Source organism: Mizuhopecten yessoensis, unplaced genomic scaffold (genome assembly GCF_002113885.1).
Source record: "Mizuhopecten yessoensis strain PY_sf001 unplaced genomic scaffold, ASM211388v2 scaffold4001, whole genome shotgun sequence".
Taxonomy (NCBI): domain Eukaryota; kingdom Metazoa; phylum Mollusca; class Bivalvia; order Pectinida; family Pectinidae; genus Mizuhopecten; species Mizuhopecten yessoensis.
In genome coordinates, this window is record NW_018405326.1 from 339890 (window position 1) to 358905 (window position 19016).

At 39.3% G+C, this 19016-nt stretch overlaps 1 protein-coding gene across 3 annotated transcripts in view; it reads right to left on the bottom strand.

Moving 5' to 3' along the window:
* The window catches only part of LOC110448326 (arrestin domain-containing protein 3-like), a 66487-nt gene that overhangs the window by 17079 nt on the left and 30392 nt on the right, over positions 1–19016 (bottom strand). For all 3 annotated transcript variants that reach the window (XM_021494500.1, XM_021494501.1, XM_021494502.1), the window contains exons 3-4: positions 10168–10290; positions 543–772 (exon numbers count right to left, since the gene is read on the bottom strand). In XM_021494500.1, the coding sequence (XP_021350175.1) occupies positions 543–772; positions 10168–10290 (353 nt within the window). The remainder of the gene's footprint in view (positions 1–542; positions 773–10167; positions 10291–19016) is intronic.

The window sequence follows — 19016 nt, forward strand, 5'->3', positions numbered from 1 at the left end:
TGTGATGATACAGCTGTGTAATGATACAGCTATGTAAAGATACAGCTATGTGATGATACAGCTATGTGATGATACAGGTATGAGATGATACAGGTATGTGATGATACCACTATGTAATGACACAGCTATGTAATGATACAGCTATGTAATGATACAGCTATGTTAAGATACAGCTATGTGATGATACAGTTATGTAATGATACAGCTATGTGATGATACAGCTATGTAATGATACAGCTATGCAATGATACAGCTATGTAATGATACAGCTATGTGATGATACAGCTGTGTAATGATACAGCTATGTAAAGATACAGCTATGTGATGATACAGCTATGTAAAGATACAGCTATGTGATGATACAGCTATGTAATGATACAGCTATGTAAAGATACAGCTATGTACCAGCTGCATGTTTTACTGAGCAAGGCTGCTACTAGTACAACAGGATAAATAGTCAAATGTACTCTAGTGTTACATGTCCTAAAGTCTGATTTTGGAGGCGGGGATCGGAATCTCTGAGAGGCATCTATCAGACTTACCAGGAACCGCTCATCCATACAGTCTATGTGTGGCCCTATTATTGAAAAATACTTGACGCTTTGTGGAGATGAGGCGTAAGGGATATCCATGGTACTCCGCACATAGTACCGTATCGTGCCCATCTTGCTCTCTAGTGAGCAGGGGAGAGCACTCTCGGGCAGTTTGAACTCAAATGGATATCTGTGGTTTCCTCGGGGCATGATAGGGGCAGGTCCATCATCCTTCTTGTCTGTAATATATAAAAACATTATTTACTTAAATGAAATATCGGGTATATGTAATACTTAACCATAGATTTTTTTTTACAAAAATCTCACTTTCAACACATACAATTTTAGTTTTTTGTTTTTATCCTTTTTTTTTTTACATCATATATTGAATGTCTTAATAGTCTAGTCATTCTATGGTTTTACCTCAAACAAATTGCAACAGAAAATATTTTTAGTTGAGAATATATAAGAGACGTGTTTAAACAACATATAAAAGGAGGCTCCACACTATCGACATTAACCAGCAAAATTCGTTGAAACTTTTATATAATGGTTATGCAACTATGTAAAGTTCATTTTATGAAAATCTAAGCATTCCTATAGTTTGGATTTTTTTGGAAAAGAATACCAAAAAATGAGTTTTCGTCAATTTTAATATTTTACATTTTTGTGTGTGTGCAGCACTGTTCAGAACAATAACAACAATAACAAAATTAAAAGAAGCATTACTGCTTAACTACACAAATATTTTCTTTATCGCAAAATATATAAAACACGTTACACAAAGTGTTTTTTATTAGAATTGTACGGATAAAAGTGATTATCTATAAGCTAAAAGCAAACAGGACACAAAGATTCATTCATAAAGAGTGGGAAATTGTACAAAATATACAAAATGGCTTTACAATTAATTCATTTTACATTTTACAATCACTTTGATCCTGGTGAGAGTTGTCTTCCTTGAAAAAAACTGTTCACAGAGGGATAAAATTTACACAATGACAGTTATCTCTTTCTACATATATCAAAAGTGATGGAAATAAATTAAAATCATGATATCAGTGTTGTCAATTTATTGTTCTTTTATGGAACCAAATTGCCCTCAGTCACATGTACACTTTGGACACCATTCCACAGCCCGCTATCGCATGGTATGTTTACATGTCAGGTACATATGTGACCAGAGGCTATCGCATGGTATGTTTACATGTCAGGTACATATGTGACCAGAGGCTATCGCATGGTATGTTTACATGTCAGGTACATATGTGACCAGAGGCTATCGCATGGTATGTTTACATGTCAGGTACATATGTGACCAGAGGCTATCGCATGGTATGTTTACATGTCAGGTACATATGTGACCAGAGGCTATCGCATGGTATGTTTACATGTCAGGTACATATGTGACCAGAGGCTATCGCATGGTATGTTTACATGTCAGGTACATATGTGACCAGAGGCTATCGCATGGTATGTTTACATGTCAGGTACATATGTGACCAGAGGCTATCGCATGGTATGTTTACATGTCAGGTACATATGTGACCAGAGGCTATCGCATGGTATGTTTACATGTCAGGTACATATGTGACCAGAGGCTATCGCATGGTATGTTTACATGTCAGGTACATATGTGACCAGAGGCTATCGCATGGTATGTTTACATGTCAGGTACATATGTGACCAGAGGCTATCGCATGGTATGTTTACATGTCAGGTACATATGTGACCAGAGGCTATCGCATGGTATGTTTACATGTCAGGTACATATGTGACCAGAGGCTATCGCATGGTATGTTTACATGTCAGGTACATATGTGACCAGAGGCTATCGCATGGTATGTTTACATGTCAGGTACATATGTGACCAGAGGCTATCGCATGGTATGTTTACATGTCAGGTACATATGTGACCAGAGGCTATCGCATGGTATGCTGTTCTCATGTGCACCCACACATGCATTTTCATAGGGTTCTTGATATTTTACAAAACACTATTCTCACAGAGTAGGTGCAATGCATTTGTAAAAATGAATTAATCAACAAAGCGAAACCTGCTCAGCAGCGTCACGAATATGGACACTGATGACGATGTGTGGAGCCACCTTAAACTATTATCACATGCATCAATGCGTTATTGGGACACCCCCCCCAACCCGGTTTGTCATATAAGATAATGGTCAAATGATAAACGCAACAGAACTTATGGGCATTAATTATGGGACTGGTCAATCTCAGAACCAGTATCAGACTGTGAGTACACATTATCATTTGGTTAAACATGGACGACTCACTGCTCCCAATTGGAGGCAGGGTTATGAAGCTGCTTCTAACATTCCTGGATTTTGGATTAATGCATCAATTATTTGTCTCAAAGCACCGCCCATCCAAGCTGTCACACAGCCAGAACAGCACCGCCCCACCAAGCTGTCACAAAGCCAGGACAGCACCAACCCAGGCCACCTAGCAGTCACACAGCCAGGACAGCACCATCCCACCAAGCTGTCACACAGCCAGGACAGCACCATCCCAACAAGCAGTCACACAGCCAGGACAGCACCAACCCAGGCCACCAAGCAGTCACACAGCCAGGACTGCACAATCCCAACAAGCTGTCACACAGCCAGGACAGCACCGTCCCACCAAGCTGTCACACAGCCAGGACCTCACCGTCCCACCAAGCTGTCACACAGCCAGGACAGCATCATCCCACCAAGCTGTCACACAGCCAGGACAGCACCATCACACCAAGCTGTCACACAGTCAGAGCATCACCAACCTACCAAGCTGTCACACAGCCAGGACTGCACCGTCCCAACAAGCTGTCAGACAGCCAGGACATCACCATCCCACCAAGCTGTCACACAGCCAGGACAGCACCAACTTACCAAGCTGTCACACAGCCTGGACCTCACTGTCACACCAAGCTGTCACACAGCCAGGACAGCACCGTCCTACCAAGCTGTCACACAGCCAGGACCTCACCGTCCCACCAAGCTGTCACACAGCCAGGACTGCACCGTCCCACCAAGCTGTCACACAGCCAGGACTGCACCGTCCCACCAAGCTGTCACACAGCCAGGACTGCACTGTCCCACCAAGCTGTCACACAGCCAGGACTGCACCGTCCCACCAAGCTGTCACACAGCCAGGACTGCACCGTCCCACCAAGCTGTCACACAGCCAGGACTGCACCGTCCCACCAAGCTGTCACACAGCCAGGACTGCACCGTCCCACCAAGCTGTCACACAGCCAGGACTGCACCGTCCCACCAAGCTGTCACACAGCCAGGACTGCACCGTCCCACCAAGCTGTCACACAGCCAGGACTGCACCGTCCCACCAAGCTGTCACACAGCCAGGACTGCACCGTCCCACCAAGCTGTCACACAGCCAGGACTGCACCGTCCCACCAAGCTGTCACACAGCCAGGACTGCACCGTCCCACCAAGCTGTCACACAGCCAGGACTGCACCGTCCCACCAAGCTGTCACACAGCCAGGACTGCACCGTCCCACCAAGCTGTCACACAGCCAGGACTGCACCGTCCCACCAAGCTGTCACACAGCCAGGACTGCACCGTCCCACCAAGCTGTCACACAGCCAGGACTGCACCGTCCCACCAAGCTGTCACACAGCCAGGACTGCACCGTCCCACCAAGCTGTCACACAGCCAGGACTGCACCGTCCCACCAAGCTGTCACACAGCCAGGACTGCACCGTCCCACCAAGCTGTCACACAGCCAGGACTGCACCGTCCCACCAAGCTGTCACACAGCCAGGACTGCACCGTCCCACCAAGCTGTCACACAGCCAGGACTGCACCGTCCCACCAAGCTGTCACACAGCCAGGACTGCACCGTCCCACCAAGCTGTCACACAGCCAGGACTGCACCGTCCCACCAAGCTGTCACACAGCCAGGACTGCACCGTCCCACCAAGCTGTCACACAGCCAGGACTGCACCGTCCCACCAAGCTGTCACACAGCCAGGACTGCACCGTCCCACCAAGCTGTCACACAGCCAGGACTGCACCGTCCCACCAAGCTGTCACACAGCCAGGACTGCACCGTCCCACCAAGCTGTCACACAGCCAGGACTGCACCGTCCCACCAAGCTGTCACACAGCCAGGACTGCACCGTCACACCAAGCTGTCACACAGCCAGGACAGCACCAACTTACCAAGCTGTCACACAACCAGGACTGCACCGTCCCACCAAGCTGTCACACAGCCAGGACAGCACCGTCACACCAAGCTGTCACACAGTCAGGACATCACCAACCTACCAAGCTGTCACACAGCCAGGACTGCACAGTCCCACCAAGCTGTCACACAGAAAGGACAGCACCATCACACCAAGCTGTCACACAACCAGGACAGCACCATCACACCAAGCTGTCACACAGTCAGGACATCACCAACTTACCAAGCTGTCACACAGCCAGGACAGCACCATCCCACCAAGCTGTAACACAACCAGGACAGCACCATCACACCAAGCCGTCACACAACCAGGACAGCACCATAACACCAAGCTGTCACACACAGCCAGGACAGCACCACCCCACCAAGCTGTCACACCGCCAGGACAGCACCGGCCCACCAAGCTGTCACAGAGCCAGGACAGCACCGTAACACCAAGCTGTCACACACAGCCAGGACAGCCCCGTCACCCCAAGCTGTCACACAGCAAGGACAGCACCATCACTCCAAGCTGTCACACAACCAGGACAGCACAATCACACCAAGCTGTCACACAGCCAGGACAGCACCACCCCACCAAGCTGTCACACATCCAGGACAGCACCATCACACCAAGCCGTCACACAACCAGGACAGCACAATCACACCAAGCTGTCACACATCCAGGACTGCACTGTCCCACAAAGCTGTCACACAGTCAGAGCATCACCAACCTACCAAACTGTCACACAGCCATGACAGCACCATCCCACCAAGCTGTAACACAGCCAGGACAGCACCGTCCCACTAAGCTGTCACACAGCCAGGACTGCACCAACCTGTACTGTATTGGTACTGACCAAATAATACCCAAAAAAATGAATAAAATTTAATCAATAAATCAAATTTATACATCACTGGAATTAATTTACGAAGCAATCAATCACTTATGTTTAAACTGTGGCTGATCAGAGCAGGTGTTTGGAACCATTAATGCGGTCAGCACAAGTGATCGACTAAGTTTCATTTGTGTGTTTTGCTATCAACCATTGTTTAAACAGTCTGCGATATTTTATGACCGTTGGGAACAGCATGTCAACAATCATCAAATCAGCTCGATGGCAGGCTGTGTAGTTTGAATGGAAGCTGATTGGATCACATGTGTTTGATCACACTCGGACTCGGAACTCTGGTCCAGTGACCTTCACCTTCTTTCAGGACCTAATATATTCATTGGTGACACAGTTCTCGGAGGACATTTGGAGATCTTCATCAAATATACCGAAGCTATTAATCTTTACACGTCTTGGCTTCATGAGTAATTGTATTGTAACTTGAGTTACAATCCACGGCCGCTCTGATCTAGACTGGCTACCAGCCCCCAAGTTTTTATAAAGAATTTCTCAACTGCATTTTACTACTAGTTTATCTCCCCCTAGTTTACAGCCTAGGCTTATCTCCCCCTAGTTTACAGCCTAAGCTTATCTCCCCCTAGTTTACAGCCTAAGCTTATCTCCTCCTAGTTTACAGCCTAAGCTTATCTCACCCTAGTTTACAGCCTAAGCTTATCTCACCCTAGTTTATAGCTTAGGAGACATCCAAGTGATTTAAGTTTTAAGAGTTATTTTTTTCTAGATAATTCTATATTGATATACTATTCTAGAGACAGGGGCCAGTCTAACTCAGATCAAGACTTTTGAAATCTAGTGTTGTTAAGTACATATAGTTATAAAATAAATACAGAGTTTCATCTTTACTTAAACATTTGATCAAATGTCTGCAATTTAGTATATATACATGTACACCGACCACATGAAGCTAAACATTATGTCTTTCTAGGCTATACAACCTTCCACACAACATATGGTACAGTAAATGTAAGACATTTTTGATTGTTAAAAATTCATGTATTTTATCTGTTGCTCAGATTTATTCAACATTTTCCTGCAAAACAGCCACATTTTGAACATTCAAATATGAGAACTTTTCAATCAATAATGTACATTTTTTGAGTATTTAAGAAAATTGAATAAAACATGCTTTAAAAATTCATGTAATACTGTAGAATGATTCAAGTGTTCCTATATTTTTGGATATCTACCACATCCTGGCTAACTTGATGGGTGTCATTTCTATGTTCTCTGAGCTGTGAAAACTGGATTTAGAAGTAATTATTTGATAACTGCACTGTAAGTAAACATTTAATGGGAAAAGATTATAAACTGCTACAACATGACTTTCGAGATTTGGGAATGGTCTTAGGGACCCTCCGGACATTGCTATTGTGAGGGGAAATTAAATTGAGTGCAAAATTTGAGCCGGATGGAAATTACGCAGTTGTCAAGATAACACATTTAAAGTGCATGTAATTTCATTGGGAATAAATTGTTGTATTGTGTTTGAAATATTTACAGGAAAGGAAATACAAAAAAGCACATTATCTGTCAAGGTGCAAGTGTTATATGCACCTCAGTAATATTCTAATTCCATATTTCTGCGCTCATGTACTGATATGTCAATCAACTAAATTGGCGTTTAAGTATTTGACTGCAGCTCTTTAGTATATTAATGTGAATGTCCTCTTGAGAACCTCGAGCTGATAAAGAGTGGTTAAGGAAACTTGGCTGTACTGATAAATCTACAGTGATTCCCGGACGAATAATCATCAGAACAGCCATTTATACATCCATTTCAGTGAAGATATAGTCGACATATCTTCTCCTATTTTACATATTTTTTGGAAATGACAATAAGATTTATGAAATCCAAAATGGAGCGATTGTCAGAAATTTGCGTTTATGGCATTCCACTCTGTCAACTATTGTGCTTTAATGTGACAGCTTCCTCAAAAAATGTCTCCGTTTTTTTTTTATTCGCATTAAAACCATTGTTTACAGAGTTGATTTTTCTGTCAAGAGAAACGACCAATCAATTGGTAACAGTGTGATTCTCACTCCAAACATCAATGTGAACTCCTGTGTGATCTTGTGCGGAGACAATTCATTTGTATAGACGATATAACAGATAAGACATTAAAAAATCAATCCTCAGTACTAACAAGTCTGCACACACGCACATTACAGTTATAGACAATCTAACCCAGGTGTGCTTGGTCTGTCAACAGTAAACGACAGAAGCTTCACGAGGACAGACACATTGAACAAATAAAATGGATGAAATTTATTCAGGATTGCTTGGTAATCAATTTTGATTTCAATTTCTTTATATTACAGACTGTGATACCAACAGAACAAAGATGGGTTTTCACTGCCATTCAGCAATAGTTTACCACTGGGAAGCAACAAGGCATTATGGTTGTTTTTCTTTTAGCAAATTTCCATAAATACCATTAATGATATCAAATTAACAATATAAACATCAGAATAATAAAAAGTATGTTTGTACTTAGTGTGACCTTAAATAAAACACTTTTGGTTCAGGTACTTTCACCTACCACACTTTTTATGTAGTCTGTGATTAAAATTTGTCTTTTTGACTGTTCATATTGTGGACCAGGTAAAATCTGTTCTGTAGCCACACATAGAAACCTGATGGCCCCAGCCGGCTTATGTCTGATTTACACGAGAGTCTGAAGCCTATCAGAATGCACTATGAATGTCTGATGCAGTGAACATGCCATATTTCTTTAGCTTAATATTTAGCCAATATTTTTACTTATTACTGCAACCAAAGAAAAGTATTATAATATCTTATTACTGCAACCAAAGAAAAGCATTATAATATCTTCATATTTTACAATACTGCAAATCATACTGGAATACATATTTAAATTTTTCTTACCATTGAGGCATGTCTTCCAATGCCACTAAATACAAAGACCCGTTCTGAGCAGGTGGGGACGAACCCCATTTTTCAGTATTGTTTCAGCCCGAGAAATCACAGATTTTACCACAATGCAGTTCAGACACATTTTATAAGATGCATGTTTGTGGAAATCTAAATTTCAGCAACATTTCACTTTTTAAAAGACCTATAAAGTGATGTAAATGGTGGGGGTTTCACTATCAAAGGAATGCTGCTGAACTTTCCACAGATACCACCTGTGACACCTGATTCAGAATAGTAAGTAACAGCACTAGAGCAGTACGATTACTCTCTCGAAGATCGAAGCTCTTTTGGAAGGTGACATTCTGAGATTCTGTTTAGAGTTTCAATTATAACAGCCATCAATACTGGGCTTTAAACATGTTGTTTTGTGACTGCAGTAACAGACACCTGACTCGTATTTCTCTTCAATCAACTTATTTTTTATTCACATTTTACTTGTTACAGCATAGGTAGCATGACGTTACTGAATAGACAGAGTATCGTGAACACTAATGTCATATTTCACAACACTGTGTCTACCTTAGGTGAGACCAAATGCTTTCTAACAACCTAGACCCACAGTCAACCTGGGCCAGAAGGCAATATTATATTCCTTTTTCTGACCAATTCTGGCTTTTTATCACTTCAACAGACTTTTAAGCATTGTGATGTCGGCTGATGAATATTTACATAATTCACATGACTACGAATGAGGGAGATGAACAACTGATGGTTTATGAAACTGTCTGGACAATAATGCTACTGGTTAATTCATGCAGTCAGCAGTCTGGTGTGTTATTGTCAGAAGCAGGATAATCTATCGAACTCGTGGCATATCTGTCTCCCATGAGGACAAATGAGCCTTGCACGCCCCGCTGATTAGATATACAGGGACCAGAATCATTAATATGCAATTATTTAGACTGTAGAAGTTGTATAATTATAATGTATTATGATTCTGACTGATGATTACTACGGTGTGCTGTGGTAAAAGTTGCATGAACCTGTTGCAAACATTCATTAGCAACGAATCACTTCAGAAAATTGTTATAAAATTACAAAGATTTCAAAACATGCTAATTAAGTGCTCTTTCCGCAATCATACTACATTGTATATATACGTATCAATGTCACTGACGAAATGTTGTCCGAAGTAACATCTGCGCAACATCTTTCCGTGTCCTGACCGATTGGCGTTGCATGCGTTGATATATGAACGCAAATAAATTGTGTTCTGTATAAACAAGTGTACCTTGCCATGAACACAACACTCTTCAATAATAACTTTTCTCTAGAATTACAGTCTGCTGGGGTTTCTTGTTCTCCATACCCCGGGGTCACGCTTACTGGAGTATCGAGGAAGGTGTTTGCTATAAACACGTTTTACTATTCACAGATATCCAAAGTCATCCTTTGGGCGTAAAAAGAGTTGGTTTTACTGTCATCGTACATGCATCAAAATCCCGTTCTTAGTTTTTCATGCTACCTCAATTAAATTATTTGAAAATTGACACGAGAGTTGCTCTTGAAGCACAGACTAAAATTACACTTGCTCTTAAAACTCTCACCTCAGGAAGCCATGCCATCGTTTGTTACATTCAGGAAGTGATGTAACTCACCTTTGCCCCAGACGACCCTTTTCTCATCAATATAGTATTCGTCATCGCGTACATAACGTCGCTCGCCTGCCTTGTTGATTTTCCACTCCACGTGGGATTTACCACGCAACACTAACCGTATACCTGTAACATAACAACCACATATATGTATTAATTACAGCAAACTGAGGACCGCATTCATAGATAAGGATGGCACAACTCTGCTTGCTTATAACTATGACAAGTATAGCATCATTTTCATTTAGAAGTAAAAACACATACTGTTAAAGAGGAAATGTTCGTGTTGTGATTCTCCAAACTGATTATGGTGTGGACATTTTCGTATTAGTAACGATTTTGAAATATACATATTCTAATATCTACATTATATATTAACAAGTATTCATGTGTGGATATTTTGGCAACCAAAAGAACATGAGCATTTGAACACCGTGACAATTCCCACTTTTACTGTACACATGTACCCTATTTGGCCTAATAGGCACTCTAGATGCTTAATTAGCAATTACAGCAACTTGAAACAATTACAGAACGATTGCAACGAACAACCATAATGCTCGAATCCTTTTTTTTAAGTAATTAAGGTAAATTATGGTGATGGCAGACTTGAACCTGAAAAAGGATAAAAGGGGCTTGTAAGGGATGGAGTGCTTCAGTAGAAAAAAATGCACAGCCATTTTAGGTCAATGTCTTCATGTATTTTTTGGTCTCTGATGAGTCAAGGTCACAAAAAGGTTAATGATCAGCTCAGACAACGAAACTGTCGACAAAATTAGCTGCATATTGACAACGTAACTACCTTATAATGAACAGTTATGTTTAGGTTAAGGGAATATATTTACATTTGCTCTGCATCCTTCCATTCAATGGAATGTAATGCGAAGGCATCTTTCACAGTTAGTGAAGCCAATCACAAGGGGAATCAAAGCTCAATCAGTATTGTTTCTGTTCCTGTATGTTAATTTTGTTAGTATTCGGGCCTAGTGACTATGTACAACATACCTCAACGAGACAACATGCACTTACATCGTATTTCCATAGTAACGTCAGAATTATGACCATATCTACAGAGATCATCAAGGATAGGGATTTCTCGCGTAGGTTCTGACATAAACAAATTATTTGCATTTCAATTGACAGTGATTATTGAAGTCAGAAGAATAATTACTGTAGTGTCGTGTTTTGCAGTCACAATGTCAAATCATTTATCATGTACATTTCCTGCGGGAACTGTTCTCGTATAATATAGTCTAGGGCGGTGTAACTGCTCCGGTACTATACCTCCCAGACCACACTTAACAGAATGGTTCCCTCGAGAAAAGGAAGTAATTGATTTAGTACATCACATCACTGTAAACCTTGCTAACCTCTCTGATGGCGATCAGTGAACCCTTGGAATACATATACCCATCTTTGCCTGTGACATTAGAAAGAAATAAAACAATAGACATCGACCAATAAACAATCAAACTTGGCAATGTACATGTACATCGTAGTTAAATTAACAATTTTCTACTTTCCTTTCTTGCAGGAACTCTCTTAACCCTTTCAACCCTAGGTCACTTTAATGGACTCTACCATGCATTTATTGGGATGCGTCTATTATGGTCTACAGTAGTGAAAGGGTTAATGCAGTTATGGCAAATTTTATTATTGTCTGTTTTATAGTTTTGTGTTATGTTTTGCCACTGCAAACAAGTCCAAATGTGTACAACATTCTGGTTGTTGATGTCATGGTGGACAATACAATGTCATGGCAGACAATACAATGTCATGGCCGACAATACAATGTCATGGCCGACAATACAATGTCATGGCGGACAATACAATGTCATGGCAGACAATACAATGTCATGGCAGACAATACAATGTCATGGCAGACAATACAATGTCATGGCAGACAATACAATGTCATGGCAGACAATACAATGTCATGGCAGACAATACAATGTCATGGCAGACAATACAATGTCATGGCAGACAATACAATGTCATGGCAGACAATACAATGTCATGGCAGACAATACAATGTCATGGCAGACAATACAATGTCATGGCAGACAATACAATGTCATGGCAGACAATGACATGAAGCAGTGTTGACTCCTACAGCTACTTTGGCTAAGAAGCCGTAATATACAATACTTACTTTCACTGATTTTGCAGTTAATAAATGTTCGCACAAAATGAATCCAGTGAAAATATAGTCATTGATGAGAACAGAGCAGCCGCCGAATCCGATAAACTACGAACAGTATCAAAGGTAAAACTGGTGTGGTCAAATCTGATAAAACTATAAATAGTATCAAAGGTAGAACTGGTGTGGTCAAATCTGATAAAAGTATGAATAGTATCAAAGGTAGAACTGGTGTGGCCAAATCTGATAAAACTATAACTAGTATCAAAGGTAAAACTGGTGTGGCCAAATCTGATAAAACTATAAGTAGTATCAAAGGTAGAACTGGTGTGGTCAAATCTGATAAAACTACGAATAGTATCAAAGGTAAAACTGGTGTGGTCAAATCTGATAAAGTTATAAATAGTATCAAAGGTAGAACTGGTGTGGTCAAATCTTATAAAACTATGAATAGTATCAAAGGTAAAACTGGTGTGGCCAAATCTGATAAAACTATAAATAGTATCAAAGGTAGAACTGGTGTGGTCAAATCTGATAAAACTATAAACAGTATCAAAGGTAAAACTGGTGTGGACAAATCTGATAAAACTACGAATAGTATCAAAGGTAGAACTGGTGTGGCCAAATCTGATAAAACTACGAATAGTATAAAAGGTAGAACTGGTGTGGTCAAATCTGATAGAACTACGAATAGTATCAAAGGTAAAACTGTTGTGGACAAATCTGATAAAACTATAAATAGTATCACAGGCAGAACTGGTGTGGTAAAATCTGATAAAACTACGAATAGTATCAAAGGTAGAACTGGTGGGGTCAAATCTGATAAAACTATAAACAGTATCAAAGGTAAAACTGGTGTGGTCAAATCTTATAAAACTATGAATAGTATCAAAGGTAAAACTGGTGTGGCCAAATCCGATAAACTACGAATAGTATTAAAGGTAAAACTGGTGTGGTCAAATCTGATAGAACTACGAATAGTATCAAAGGTAAAACTAGTGTGGCCAAATCTGATAAAGTTATAAATAGTATCAAAGGTAGAACTGGGGTGGTCAAATCTGATAAAACTACGAATAGTATAAAAGGTAGAACTGGTGTGGTCAAATCTTATAAAACTATGAATAGTATCAAAGGTAAAACTGGTGTGGACAAGTCTGATAAAACTATAAATAGTATCAAAGGTAATACTGGTGTGGTCAAATCTGATAAAACTACGAATAGTATAAAAGGTAGAACTGGTGTGGTCAAATCTGATAGAACTACGAATAGTATCAAAGGTAAAACTGGTGGGGACAAATCTGATAAAACTACGAATAGTATCAAAGGAAGAACTGGTGTGGTCAAATCTTATAAAACTATGAATAGTATCAAAGGTAAAACTGGTGTGGTCAAATCTTATAAAGCTATGAATAGTATCAAAGGTAGAACTGGCGTGGCCAAATCTGATAAAACTACGAATAGTATAAAAGGTAGAACTGGTGTGGTCAAATCTTATAAAACTATGAATAGTATCAAAGGTAAAACTGGTGTGGCCAAATCTGATAAAACTACGAATAGTATCAAAGGTAAAACTGGTGTGGTCAAATCTTATAAAACTATGAATAGTATCAAAGGTAGAACTGGTGTGGCCAAATCTGATAAAACTACGAATAGTATCAAAGGTAAAACTAGTGTGGCCAAATCTGATAAAGTTATAAATAGTATCAAAGGTAGAACTGGTGTGGTCAAATCTGATAAAACTACGAATAGTATCAAAGGTAAGACTGGTGTGGCCAAATCTGATAAAACTACGAATAGTATCAAAGGTAGAACTGGTGTGGTCAAATCTGATAAAACTACGAATAGTATAAAAGGTAAAACTGGTGTGGTCAAATGTGATAAAACTATAAATAGTATCAAAGGTAGAACTGGAGTGGTCAAATCTGATAAAACTATAAATAGTATCAAAGGTAAAACTAGTGTGGCCAAATCTGATAAAGTTATAAATAGTATCAAAGGTAGAACTGGTGTGGCCAAATCTGATAAAACTACGAATAGGATCAAAGGTAGAACTGGTGTGGTCAAATCTGATAAAACTATAAATAGTATCAAAGGTAAAACTGGTGTGGCCAAATCCGATAAACTACGAATAGTATTAAAGGTAAAACTGGTGTGGTCAAATCTGATAAAACTATAAATAGTATCAAAGGTAAAACTGGTGTGGACAAATCTGATTTTTAAAATAATTTCTTAGAGGTTAGTTTTTCAAACATTACAAAACTGAATACCATGGTATATATATTTAAATAAAACAAATTAGATCGATGAATTCAAAAAGTAAAACATTTGAATTCAATGAATATGATTTGAATGCAAGAACTCTTACATTTGCATTCTAAAATGATATTTTGATCTGGAATTAAAATCTCTTTTAATCTAAATGTTTTTTTTCTTCTTAAAATCTGATTTATTTGAACATTTTTTTTATTTATTTTTTTAAATTCAAATTCAGTTATTTATTTAAAATTTTGCAACATTTGGACACAACCTATTTGTGGTAATTTTAAAACCCCATAATTCAAAGTTGACTTTGATAATTTCTACATGTAAACTGTATGGACATAAAGTTTCATCAAACACTCAAATTCCAGACCTTGACAGAAGTGTCCTAAATAGCCAGTGTAAACCCACCATCTCAAACGATACTGGAATTAATAGTGCTGAAGGCCAATGTGTCCATTTAGCCTGTTTATGGTCTCAGATGTATGCTGAAACACGATTGAATGCTGAAACCTCATTGGCGCCTTACTGAAAAGTAACCGATGGCTAAGGCGTCCATTTACCCAAGGTTCTCCGGAGACATGCAGGAGAGCCATTCAGAGCCAAGGCCACTGTGAAGCTAGCCATATCCAAAGTCACTATTAGATCTATGTGAAAATAAAGATCTATAACACTCTGACCCATTTGCATTGTCGAAAGATGATCTAGCAGAAAAGCATTGCATTGACGAACAAGACTATATGGAAGCCTCTTAATGAATCATTAATGCAGGCACTTCAAGGCATCAAATAAACCTGCGAGGACTGCAGAATAGATCTGTCCTTTATACGCTGCAAAGACAGCTTTTTACAGTCACTTAGCACCATATAAATATCTAAACTTTGAACCCTAAAAATACCAACAAAACTCGACTTACCCTAATTAATACATTTATATGGCAAGTAAATAGAAACGTCAATCTATAAAAGTTCTTGTATTGAAGCTTATATAAGGCCTGCAAATCTTCTTTACAACGTGATGAATCAAGGATTGTGTGGCATATTCTACAAAGCTGAACAACTTTTTGTCTACATGTACCCATTATTTTCAGTTATAATTAATAGGAGTCGGCACATTCACTTAAAAGTGAAAACAGTGAGAGCACAACCGTTATAACCCTAGATATATTTCCCTGGTGCCATGGCAACAACAACATGTCACCTGATGTCACACAGCGTCTGAATACTATAGTGTCACTGACGCGTTTGTTTTCAGGTGTTGGCATCACAATTATTAGAGGCAAAATGGCTGACATGGATCTTTAACCAGTACCATTTGCATCACAAATAGAAATGTCAGAAATACGCGTTTGAATGAAAACAGTTTATTAAAACCTTGATATTGCAGCGATAGGGAAAAAGAGTTATCATGACGTGTGCTTTTTTCTGCGTGTAACTCTGATTGTTTTCATACATCCCAGTTGTCACTTCAGTCTAACACTAGATTGTTGTTTTTATGTGTTTGTTGTCAGTCTAATCATATTCCAGATTGTTGTTCACATTTTCCATTTATCATATCTGTCTGAAACTCTAGATAATTGTTTACATGTTCCAGTTGTCATATCTGTCTGTTACTCTAGATAGATGTTCCCATGTTTCAGTTGTCACATCTGTCTTTAACTCTAGATAGTTGTTCACATGTTCCAGTTGTCATATCTATCTGTAATTCTAAATAGTTGTTCACATGTTCCCGTTGTCACATCTGTCTGCTACTCAAGATAGTTGTTCACATGTTCCAGTTGTCACATCTGTCTGAAACTCTAGATAATTGTTCACATGTTCCAGTTGTCACATCTGTCTGTTACTCAAGATAGTTGTTCACATGTTCCCGTTGTCACATCTGTCTGTTACTCAAGATAGTTGTTCACATGTTCCAGTTGTCATATCTGTCTGTAACTCTAGATAGTTGTTCACATGTTCCAGTTGTCACATCTGTCTGTTACTCAAGTATACGGAGATGGTACACATGTGATGGTATCTGTCTGTTACTCTAGATAGTTGTTTACATGTCCCAGTTGTCATATCTGTCTGAAACTCTAGATAGTTGTTCACATGTTCCAGTTGTCACATCTGTTTGTTACTCTAGATATGTAACTCTAGATAGTTGTTCACATGTTCCAGTTGTCATATCTATCTGTTATTCTAGATAATTGTTCACATGTTCCATTTGTCATATCTGTCTGAAACTCTAGATAGTTGTTCACATGTTCATTTGTCATATCTGTCTGAAACTCTAGATAGTTGTTCACATATTCCTGTTGTCACATCTGTCTGTTACTTTAGATAGTTGTTCACATGTTCCAGTTTTCATATCTGTCTGTAACTCTAGATAGTTGTCCAGATGTTCCCATTGTAACATCTGTCTTTAACTCTAGATAGATGATCACATGTTCCAGTTGTCATATCTGTCTGTAACTCTAGATAGTTGTTCACATGTTCCAGTTGTCATATCTATCTGTAACTCTAGATAGATGATCACATGTTCCAGTTGTCATATCTGTCTGTAACTCTAGATAGTTGTTCACATGTTCCAGTTGTCATATCTGTCTGTAACTCTAGATAGTTGTTCACATGTTCCAGTTGTCATATCTGTCTGTAACTCTAGATAGTTGTTCACATGTTCCAGTTGTCATATCTGTCTGTAACTCTAGATAGTTGTTCACATGTTCCAGTTGTCATATCTGTCTGTAACTCTAGATAGTTGTTCACATGTTCCAGTTGTCATATCTGTCTGTAACTCTAGATAGTTGTTCACATGTTCCAGTTGTCATATCTGTCTGTAACTCTAGATAGTTGTTCACATGTTCCAGTTGTCATATCTGTCTGTAACTCTAGATAGTTGTTCACATGTTCCAGTTGTCATATCTGTCTGTAACTCTAGATAGTTGTTCACATGTTCCAGTTGTCATATCTGTCTGTAACTCTAGATAGTTGTTCACATGTTCCAGTTGTCATATCTGTCTGTAACTCTAGATAGTTGTTCACATGTTCCAGTTGTCATATCTGTCTGTAACTCTAGATAGTTGTTCACATGTTCCAGTTGTCATATCTGTCTGTAACTCTAGATAGTTGTTCACATGTTCCAGTTGTCATATCTGTCTGTAACTCTAGATAGTTGTTCACATGTTCCAGTTGTCATATCTGTCTGTAACTCTAGATAGTTGTTCACATGTTCCAGTTGTCATATCTGTCTGTAACTCTAGATAGTTGTTCACATGTTCCAGTTGTCATATCTGTCTGTAACTCTAGATAGTTGTTCACATGTTCCAGTTGTCATATCTGTCTGTAACTCTAGATAGTTGTTCACATGTTCCAGTTGTCATATCTGTCTGTAACTCTAGATAGTTGTTCACATGTTCCAGTTGTCATATCTGTCTGTAACTCTAGATAGTTGTTCACATGTTCCAGTTGTCATATCTGTCTGTAACTCTAGATAGTTGTTCACATGTTCCAGTTGTCATATCTGTCTGTAACTCTAGATAGTTGTTCACATGTTCCAGTTGTCATATCTGTCTGTAACTCTAGATAGTTGTTCACATGTTCCAGTTGTCATATCTGTCTGTAACTCTAGATAGTTGTTCACATGTTCCAGTTGTCATATCTGTCTGTAACTCTAGATAGTTGTTCACATGTTCCAGTTGTCATATCTGTCTGTAACTCTAGATAGTTGTTCACATGTTCCAGTTGTCATATCTGTCTGTAACTCTAGATAGTTGTTCACATGTTCCAGTTGTCATATCTGTCTGTAACTCTAGATAGTTGTTCACATGTTCCAGTTGTCATATCTGTCTGTAACTCTAGATAGTTGTTCACATGTTCCAGTTGTCATATCTGTCTGTAACTCTAGATAGTTGTTCACATGTTCCAGTTGTCATATCTGTCTGTAACTCTAGATAGTTGTTCACATGTTCCAGTTGTCATATCTGTCTGTAACTCTAGATAGTTGTTCACATGTTCCAGTTGTCATATCTGTCTGTAACTCTAGATAGTTGTTCACATGTTCCAGTTGTCATATCTGTCTGTAACTCTAGATAGTTGTTCACATGTTCCAGTTGTCATATCTGTCTGTAACTCTAGATAGTTGTTCACATGTTCCAGTTGTCATATCTGTCTGTAACTCTAGATAGTTGTTCACATGTTCCAGTTGTCATATCTGTCTGTAACTCTAGATAGTTGTTCACATGTTCCAGTTGTCATATCTGTCTGTAACTCTAGATAGTTGTTCACATGTTCCAGTTGTCATATCTGTCTGTAACTCTAGATAGTTGTTCACATGTTCCAGTTGTCATATCTGTCTGTAACTCTAGATAGTTGTTCACATGTTCCAGTTGTCATATCTGTCTGTAACTCTAGATAGTTGTTCACATGTTCCAGTTGTCATATCTGTCTGTAACTCTAGATAGTTGTTCACATGT